Raw genomic sequence first — 10,533 nt, forward strand, 5'->3', positions numbered from 1 at the left:
GGGCGTGACACCATGGCCATGACCACCAGGCTTAGCGACGGGTCGAAGGCGCTCTTCCACGCCGTCAGCATCTTGTTCTTCCCAGTAGCGAAGTCCACCTCGATCCTCAATCCTCTCCGGCCTCGGCAGCAAAGACGTGGCCGACGGGGACGACGACGCCGAACATGTCGAGGAAGCGGCGGTAGGAGTGTAGGCGAATCGCTCGTCGCTGCACTGGGCGAGGCCAGCGATGACGTGGTCGACTGGTAGTTGAGGCTGAGGTTGAGGACGGTGTCCATCATGCTCGGCATGGAGACATCGGCGCCAGAGTGAACGGAGAGCAGCAGAGGCCTGCGCGGGTTGCTGCAAGCCCCCGCCGCTCCCATTCGCCTAGCTATGCCGCCAGCTCACCCGACCGTGGCTCTGGGCACAGGAGTTCACCACCGCCACCCTGCGCAGTCCCACATGTTTTTTTAATTTTCTCCTTGCAGACTAGGATGCCACTTCGGTGAAACCATCCGTGAATACTACCTTTGGGCCTAATGTACATGTTTTTAAAAACTTGAGGGGCTAAGATTTCTACTGTTGGGGCTTAGGAATGTCTCGCAGACTCGACGTAAAGTTGAGGGACGAGGGGTGAACTTATTCTTTTTTTTGGGTACTCCTGAGATGGGATGGGCCAGAAGCCCATTCGGCTGAAATTTTTGCACGACCCCGGCTGGAACCACTCGTGGTTTGCAGTGTGAGCCAAAAAACACAGCCACCCGCTAAAACCCCATGCTGTTACGTCTCCACCATGCATATTTGGGTCAGCCTATACACTAATAGCAATATGTGTTCTAAAAAAAATAATATATCGATGCTAACACCAAATTGTTATAATATTTTTAATAAATAATTTTTCAAGCACGTCAGCAGCTGAAGCAATGCTAGCCGTCGAACCAATCCAACGGTTCTTATTTCTTTTCTTCGCTGATGACCGAAGCAGGCTAGTTAGGCCAGTAAATCCACCCAGTGCAGCACACGATCGTTATGGGTGCAGAGCACATCTTTACTGCTTAAAAGCAAGAGTCGTCCTTCTTTCTAACATTTTATTGTGCGACGCATGTCCTCTAAAAAACCTATATATAAATGCGTCGAATGAAAGAAAAACAAAAATTCCCTCCAAAATAGTAGCAACGCAACTACAACCCAAAAAAACTATACAAACACACGCACACACCTAGTACACACGGAAAAAATAAAGAAAAATAAAATAAATCCAAAACAGTACAATGTGAACTAAATAAACAAACCGTCCATAAAAAAAAGGACGAATGCAATTGCTAACAAAAAAAAACTATACATACGTTCAAGTCTTTCATGCACACACCAAGAGAAAACCGTATATCACACAAATCTTCCTCATCCCCACCCTTCTACACACCACTTGTGTTCATCGAAAATAAACATGTGCTGACGCAAAAAGAAATAAACAAAATAATTAATTTTAGATTATTTTTGTTGTTATACAGAAAATAATTTTTATGTTTTGAGCTAACTGTTACGTTGCAATACACAAGCATGTAACCAGTAGACGGGGAAAGGGCAGCCAATGCTTAGTTTTGGTGACAACAGTTTCTTTTTTTGTTTTGTTTTTTGTTCTGGCTGTCTTCAGATCCAAACAAAAAGCCAAATTTGATGGAGTGCTAGATGTAACAGGCGGGTTAGAAAAGCAATCATCTAAAGATCCAATTTTACTGCAGATAACTCTGAATTGAAGAAAATGAAACAAATATTCTTCTTATGCACCTGCATTCCTATATAATAAGTAAAACAAACCCTTCCATTGGTTTCCAGCACATAATAAAAAATCAACCAATATTCTCACATCATGCCAGTAATATAAGAACATAAATAAAAAATCGATTCATACATACATTAATTTTGGTTATTCTAGTGACATAGAGAGGTTGTTCAGAAAATCAGGATAATATTAACGTGCAATTAGTTCTAGGAAAACATCACCTAAAAGCTATGAACATGTCTATTACTATTACTCAATACTCGTCTCCACCGGCTATATCATGCATCACACTGAACCTAGCATTGCTTCTGGACTCTTACATATAACAAAATTTAAGAAATAATGTTAGTTCAAAAAACATCAGTACAAGTTACCATTACAATAACTTAACTATATGCTAGTAAAAATAATCTGAAGTAGTAACAGAACAAAAATTCATATACGGCGTCCATCCCAAATATAAGTATTTTTAGGTTGTTTAGTAGGCATTAAAGTTGACAAGAAAGGACTACGATGACACTTAATAAATGAGTAATGAATAAGAGTAGAATATATGTCAGGATAAAATAGAGAAAAATATTAAATAAGAAGTGACTGATGTGATAAGTAGTATTGTGAATAGTATCAGATATGTTTATATTTTGGTATAAGATTCAAATCCTAAAAATACGTATACTTTGGTAAATATTCAAATTCCATAAATGCTTGGATTTTGGGAAAAAGGGAGTAACAAATAAATTCGATCATGAAAAAATGGCAAGTTCAAAAAATTTATGAATTTGGAATCGTTGTAATAAAGTTAATCAAATTCCTAGAATCATCGCCTAACATACATAGGATGAAAATTTTATTTCACATAATTTCCCATTCTAGATCAAGCAAATTAGAAAATGACTTGTATGGTACAAGAAATTTTGTACTTCCGTGTAATGCCAAAAACCTGACATCCTCATCATATTTTTATTTCAACCTTTGAGGTTGATTTTGGGTTTCTTTTTCATATTTTGTTTCAACCATTACCTTTAGATATGTCCGCCACATGATGAGACTATTTCTGAATTTATAGAACTGGTCATATGTAAGACCAATAAATGCATGAGGAACTCACAAGAATGCTTACATGAGAAATAAATTGAAAACATATAATTTATGCTTGTACAAATAACAATGTATATCCAATAATTATCCCCATCTCTCTTTATCATCTCGTGTTTTTAGCTTTATACAACCGACATAAGACTAGTCTATCAAGATGTAACACCTTATCTTCAAAATCTATATTAGTCCGATCTACACATTGAGCAGACAAACATTTGCATAGTATCTCACTTACAGTTTCGTCCTCGCTTCATGTAAAAGGGTTAAATCGGGGATACCATAGATAGAGCACCAGCAGGCCTTCACCCATCTAAACTTCTAAGTTGGTACTAAACTAGCATTACATATTCACTTGTAGGCCACAATGGCCTAAACCACACTATTACTAGGCTTCAAATAGGCTGAGGTGTTACATTCATCCCGCATAAAGGATTGATAGCCCAACAGTTCGTATTTACATGGTAGAGGCCCAGATCCCCCTCTTGTGCAAAGCATGGCCAAAAGCACATGCATCATATAGCGAGGGTCTATTCTCTAGTACTAGTTGTAACAGCTTGCCTCCAAATTTTGTATTAGTCTACTCTATACATTGAGCAGATCCACGTTCACATAGTATCACACTTACACTTTTGTCCATATAAAAGTGTTAATCTAGAGATATCATGGTTGGAGCACTAAGGCTTATAAATAGGCCTCACCCATTAAGGTGGTACTAAACCACCACTAAATATCCATTTTTAGGCCACATGTCTATACCACACTATTACTAGGCTTCAAACAGAGTGTGGTTTTACACAAGAAGTGTCCTCGCCTCAAAAACAGGTCAAAGATCTCTCATAACTCGTACCAAGAAAAAAATTGGTGTGGAGTCAGGATACACAATTCATTTGAAATGGTAAACACTACATTAATTTTCTCTCCACTACCAATTTATTTTGTCAGATTTCCTGTGCATCTGTGAATCCATATACAGCCTACTCTAGTTCCTGCATAATGCCAACTATAAGAAAATCATAAAGAACCACAGAATTTCATAAAAAGATTACAACATTCGTGTGCAAGATAAACTGCTGTCATAAGCAAGGGAGAGTCACTTGATGATTAAGCCATGAATACTAAAAGCAATGCTCAGTTGGCATATTTGTAATCAATTGGTATGATGCTGAAATGTTGAATAGAGCTTAAGCATTTTATATTTAAAACCACACACAAAATATTGCTCAAGTACTATTTGTCAGAGAAAAGCACACGTACTCCCCTATCCGATAACGTGAAACTTTCTAGCATTGTCTAGATTCATATAGATACAAATAAACATATACACATATGGACATTGATCATTGGATCTGAGTGGTGAGGATTTTAAAGGTGATGACTTGTAGTTGGTGTACTATAAGGTAGAATTCAGTGGGGTCACCCTCCCCACACCTCGACACCTCCATCTATGGCCTTACCAACAGCGAGCCCTCACAAGTCAACAACCTTGACCGCTTGCATTGGCTTGCCAAGATATCCGCTTGTCCCCTTCATTGGCCCTTGCGCTGTTCGCGTACCCTCCTCCCTCGCCACCACTAACCTTGCCAGTTTGGATTCGTTCTGAGTTATTTGCTTTTCACTCTCAGTTGTACTCATTTTTCATCTGTACTAAATTGTCATAGTGTGTGCTCGGGCTAGTTCTGGATAGAGATTTAATGCATGCTATTATTTAGGAATTGGTGTAATTTCTAGACATGACAATATCTGATGAACACGTCACCCTAGGTTGCTCCGGTTATTTTTGTGGAGAAAAAGGATAAAGCCAAACGAATGTGTGTGGATTATCGCGCTTTGAATGATGTTATTGCAAAAAACAAGTACCCTCTACTCAAGATTGTTGATCTGTTTGATTTGAGATCATGGCATTACCCAAGACGGCATTCACTACCTGGTATGGCATGTATAAGTGTATAGTGATGTCATTTGGACTCACCAATACACTGGCTCTCTTTTTGAATTTGATGAGCAAGGTTTCAAGTAGTTTTTAGACATGTTTGTAATGGTACTCATATATGACATTCTTGTCTACGCCAAGTCGAAGGAAGAGCATGAGTAGCATCTCCATCTGATGATCGAGAATTTGAGTGAGCATCAAATAAATGCCAAGATCAGCAAGTGTGACTTTTGGTTATAAAAAGTACATTTCTTAGGTTAAGTCATTAATGCCCATGGACTTATAGTGGATCCTACTAATGTGGAACCAATGTTGAAGTAGAAACTTCCCAAGATAGCAACCCAAATTCAGAGTTTCATTGGACTTGTGGGGTACTGTCATTACCATTGGTTCATTGAGAATTTTTGTAAAAAAAATAGTTTAAATGGATGGTAGAATGTGATCGTAGCTTTGAGGAGATTAGTTTCCACACCAATCCTGACCTTGTCTGATCGAAAGATAGATTAGTGGATATATTGTGATGCATCTCACTGGCGGAGCCCAAAAAATTGGTGACAGTGCCACTATTATTCAAAAAAAATTAAAAAAAGAGAAAATGACGTACCAATCGTAACACCGGAACACAATGAACGAAACGCCTACCATCTACGCGTCATACGTGATACGTGGGAAACGACAGCTGCACGGCGCGGTGGAGCAGAGCGATCGACGGCAGCACGGCGGAGCGGTCGGTGTGATGGGTCGGCAGCTGGTGTCCGGGCGTCCGATGGGCCGAAGGGTGGCGGCCGGTGCACCCCGGCGAGTCGGCGACCCTACACCAGGCCCCATGGCATACGGAGGCAATGGGCACACCTTCGACAAGTCAGCAACCCAGGACACAGCCGCGCAGGTGCTCACGCTTCCACTACGGGTCTCCGGCACTCCAGCAGACAAGACAACAAAAATGTAGCCACGCAGAGGCATGGGCACATAGGCAACACTCAACGGTACAAACTTTGGCTATTTTTTTTTCTTTACAACTGTACTTGTATAAAATTCTCAATTTATAGTTTTAAAAATGGTTATTTGTATTACTATATTGTAGATCGTGAAACATGAAGAAAGATGGAGACCTAATAAAAAGAAAAAGTAGTAAGGCAATCTTATTAGTTAAACTTTTCTAGCATATATGCTTCTTTGAGTCAACATTTCACTTAACTACAATTTTTATATGTTTTAAAAGACTTTATTAATATATCATGCTATACTTTATACTATATATTAGTATCATTAGATTAACTGTGCTTGAGAAAAAAAATTAGTTGGACCACCCATATCTTAAATTCTAGCTCCACTAATGTATTTTGACAAGGTTTGGGTTGTGTGTTAACGCAAGAAGGCAAAGGGATTGCCTATGCTACCCATCAAATCCATCCACATGAGGGCAACTATCCTAGCATAATTTGGAATTAGTATTCATAGCACATGCTTTAAAGGTTTTGTGACATTACTTAATTGGTAACCATTGTGAGGTCTACATAGTCCGCATTGCACGAGCAGGGTTGTAACCACTCGTGAATTGCAGTGTGAGGCAATTAAGAAACACAGCAGCACGCTCAATCCCGTCCTGTTATGTAGCCACCATCCATACTTGGGCCAGCCTATGCACTATCCGGTAGGGTCGCCTTCTATTCTAGGTCACCCTCCCCACGCCTCGACCCTCTGCCTAGGGCCGTCCCGACGACAAGCCCTCACAACTCCGCTGCACGCCTTGGCTGCCTGCAGTGGCTTGCCAAGATTTCTACCTACCCTCTTCGGCGGCCTGATGTAGCTTCGCCTAGGGTTGCACTGTTTGCTTGCCCTCCCTCCCTCGCCACCACCGACCTGGCTAGGTTTGATTCCTTTTGCATTATTTGCTTTTCACTTTTCTGATTGAACACTCTTCGCAGAACAGCATAAATGAAGGTTGGCTTTCCCTTATGGACGAAAAAGATAAGAAGAGGAACTCCGAGATTGTTCCAGCAAATCCTATCGATCTAGATTGCCTCCCTCCGTTTGCTCAAAAATCTCTATTCATCGATCCATAATTTCATCTGGCCCATATCCCATACACATGGATGGGTATGGCCTCGGATATTAATAGTTTAATACTCCCTTTTGAGAAAAAAAAATAATAATAACAACATACAACGGATGCAACACACTGAAAGATCAAAGTTCTTAGCATATTTATTCTATGCCAGGCGGATGGGAACTTCTCATTCCCCTCGCATCAATTATTTAGGCAATGTTGTATGCGGACGGGAGAAGCCTGGGCACCGGGTGAACCACCAACGGCTCCGCCCGCTGCAGCAGGAGAGTAAACGCCTCCCCCATGTTGAGCTTGTCCGGCGTCTGGCCGGCCGGCAGCTTCCAGTCGAACGCGTGCACCAGCGTGGCCGCCGTCATGGTGACCATCCGCAGGCCCCAGCTGAGGCCCGCGCATATCCTCCGCCCCGCGCCGAACGGTATGAGCCCGAAATCATTCCCCTTGACATCCACGTTCGCGTGCGTCCCGCCGGGGAGGAACCGGGCGGGCTTGTACTCCAGCGGGTCAGGCCATATGGACGGGTCCCGGGCGATCCCCCACACGTTGACAAGCAGCTCGGCACCCTTGGGGACGCGGTACCCCGCGACCTCGCATTCCTCGGACGCCATGCGCGGCAGCGACAGCGGCGTCGACGGGTGAAGGCGGAACGTCTCCTTGATGATGGCGTGGAAGAAGGTGAGGCGGGGCAGGTCCGACTCCGACAGGAGCCTCTCGCGGCCCACGACAGCGTCCAGCTCCTCTTGGGCCTGCTTGAGGATGTCCGGGTGCCGGATCAGCTCCGCCACCGTCCACTCTGCTATGGTTGATGTTGTGTCCGTGCCCGCCACGAATAGGTTCTGTATAGTCAACATGGGTATAAGTGGTAATAACTAATTTCATCGTTTTGAAATACACAACGCCGAGATTTTATATACGTAATAATGTACATACATAGAGAAACACGAACATTGTGAGATGTGAAAACAATACTAAAAGATTTATCACAGTCACACGTTCATAGGCTGCATCTTAAACGGCTTATGAGTTAAGCTATTAAGTAGCTTTCCGTGAGCATATTTTTTAAATTACTAAACAATGTATTTTGAGCAAAAGTTTTTATATAGAAGTTATTTTTAAACCAAACTTTTTTTTCATGTTTATAATAGTTAGTAGTACCTCCGTTTCATATTGTAAGACTTCCGAGACTTGCCTAAATTCATTAATTAATGAATATATATAATTTATATATATGTCTATATTCATTACCATCCATATAAATCGAGACAAGACTAGAAAGTCTTATATTATAAAACGGATGGAGTACTTAATTAAACCATTGCTACTGATGTTTCTTAGTTCGCTTGCAGAAAATTTTCAGCCAAGCCATAGCAATGCTTTTAACAATTCTTAAAAGTATATTACTGAAAAAAAGAGCATGTACAGTAAGGGCATTGTCAATATCGAAAACCTTTGGCTTTCACAAATTATAATAAATTTTTTATATTTTTAATAATTAATTAATCATGTACTGTTTTTCGTGCCATCTAAGTTAACTTAACTACCTCTTATCCCAAACGCGCGGCCGAAGGAGGGCACTATGACAGGGTTAAATTGGAGTATTTTTGTCTTTTAATACCCACGTACCTTCACGTACGTGTACGTCTGCCCAGAACGGCAGAAAAATATTCCCCCTCTATGTCGTTTTACATAACAACAAAATCTATAAAAAACCTATCTCTAAAAGTATATATATATATAATAAATGTTTTTAAATTATTTTAAGACTCATATATGTATAGTTTTTTAAATTAAATATTATGAAAGTTATGAATACTTCTCCAGTCAAATTTAGGAGGGATGACAATTTATAAGGGGAGAAAAGGACAAACTAAAATGAGATATGTTTATAAGTGATTCAAATTTAATGGAGAGGGCAAGACGTGCACGAGAAATAGTACTGGTCAATTATAGCATCATTTTTCTCTTGCAATAATCATAAGCGAAACAGCTTATTAATGACTAATATATTATTTATGAAATAAACCTTATATATATTTTATATATATTTTTAGTGATCTAAAATCAAATGTTGAAAAATAAACTATTAAGAAAAAACCCTAAAAATTAACTATAAACTTAAGTTTTTAATAATTAATTATCGCTAATTTTACAAGAGTTAGAAAAGTTTGATATTAGCGCTGGTGGTAAAGTATTGTAAAGGAAATTACTACCAGTAGCAATCGCTAGAGAATTAGCATTACCAGGACGAGGGCCTTGATTTCCGTGTCCGTGATCTTCTCCTCCTCGGCGCCAGCGACCGACTCCTGCTCCTCAGCCATCGCCAGGAGCAAGCCCAGCAAGTCCTTACCTTCCTCGCTGCCGGCTGGTTTAACTCCCGCCTTCCTCTCCGCGATGATCGCGTTCATCATGTCGTCGAACCGGCGGTGCAGCTTCTTCATCCTCGCCACCACGCCCTGCGGGTCCAGCCACCGGAGCGCCGGCACGAAGTCGCCGACGTTGAGCACCCCGCCCACCTCCATCACCTCCAGCACGATCTCCTTGAACTCCCTCGCGCCCTCGCCATCGCCGGCACCAGCGGCGAACACGCGCCGCCCGACGGCCGCGCGCGACAGCGCATTCGTCGTGCAAACGTTCACTTCTTTTCCCAGGACCACCGCGGGCGACTCCGGCGTGGCGCTCGCCTTCGCCAGCGACCTCACCATCAACGCGGCCTCCCGCTCCCGGAATGCGCGCAGGTCGTCGAGTGCGCGCGCGGAGAAGAGGTTCACGGCGCACACCTTCCGCATGGTGCGCCACCGCGGCCCGTACGGCCCGAACACGATGTCCCGACCATTGTACGCCATGTGCTCGCCGCCGGAGTTGTGCGGCCGGCTGCTGAAGTTGGCGTCGTGGGTACGGAGGAACTGCGCCGCCACCGACGCCGACCCAGCGACCACCACGTCGGAGCTCCCGAACCGGAGCCGGATCAACGGACCGTACACCTTGGTCATCTCGTGGAGCGTCTGATGCGTCTTGCCGCCCAGCTGTGGCAGGTTGCCCAGCACCGGCCATCCCCTGGGGCCAGGCGGCAGCGGCGCACGCGACTTCCCGGCGCGGGAGAAGAAGACGTACCACACGAGCACGGAGAGTGCCAGGGTGGAGAGGAGCAACGGGGGAGAGATCTCCATGGCGGCAAGCTGAATCGTTAGGTAGGTTGGATGAATGCGTGCGGCCATTCTTTAATCGGAGTGTGCATGCGTGTATTGATTAATTATTTCAGTGAGAACAGTGGTTGGTGGATATGGTGCTAGGTCACACATACTGGGAACCTTTACCTACCCCCATCGTGGCATCTAGTTGAATCACTTGAGCTAAAATATTCCTCGAGACTTAAGATGAAAGAGCTGTGAGTCAACCAACGATAAGTTACTGATATTAAGTACACAGGTAAATTATTTTAGAAGACCAACTCCTCCAGATGGACAAAAAAAGGAAGGCCTCATAGTTCAGGTCTAACCAGCCGCCTCCTCAGAAGCCCCGGTTTCATACCGGCCTGCACCCACAGAGTCAGCAGCACGGGCAATCGACCTTTATTATCCGCCAACACCGTCCCTACAACCCCAACAACTTCTACAGTGGTGGTTCGTCCCATCGTGCTGCACCTCAACACGCTCTTCCAGCACCAGCTCCCCA

At 43.1% G+C, this 10,533-nt stretch overlaps 1 protein-coding gene across 1 annotated transcript; it reads right to left on the reverse strand.

The window, feature by feature from the left end:
* Nucleotides 1-6,801: 6,801 nt before the first annotated feature.
* LOC102716721 (flavonoid 3'-monooxygenase CYP75B4) lies at nucleotides 6,802-10,099 on the reverse strand. The gene is made up of 2 exons (XM_006661633.2): nucleotides 9,102-10,099; nucleotides 6,802-7,697 (listed from the first exon to the last, which is right to left on the reverse strand). Exons 1-2 carry the CDS (start codon nucleotides 10,074-10,076, stop codon nucleotides 7,053-7,055), a joined length of 1,620 nt encoding a protein of 539 aa, XP_006661696.2. The 5' UTR covers nucleotides 10,077-10,099; the 3' UTR covers nucleotides 6,802-7,052.
* Nucleotides 10,100-10,533: the final 434 nt, after the last annotated feature.

This window comes from Oryza brachyantha, chromosome 10 (assembly GCF_000231095.2).
Source record: "Oryza brachyantha chromosome 10, ObraRS2, whole genome shotgun sequence".
In the NCBI taxonomy this organism is placed as follows: Eukaryota; Viridiplantae; Streptophyta; class Magnoliopsida; order Poales; family Poaceae; genus Oryza; species Oryza brachyantha.

Bases quoted from the DNA above. Each gene is read 5' to 3' on its own strand.
- LOC102716721 (XM_006661633.2), bottom strand. From the start codon at position 10,076: ATGGCCGCACGCATTCATCCAACCTACCTAACGATTCAGCTTGCCGCC. The intron at 7,698-9,101 runs GTAATGCTAATT...TTGACTATACAG, and splicing joins AAATCAAGGCCCTCGTCCTG to AACCTATTCGTGGCGGGCAC.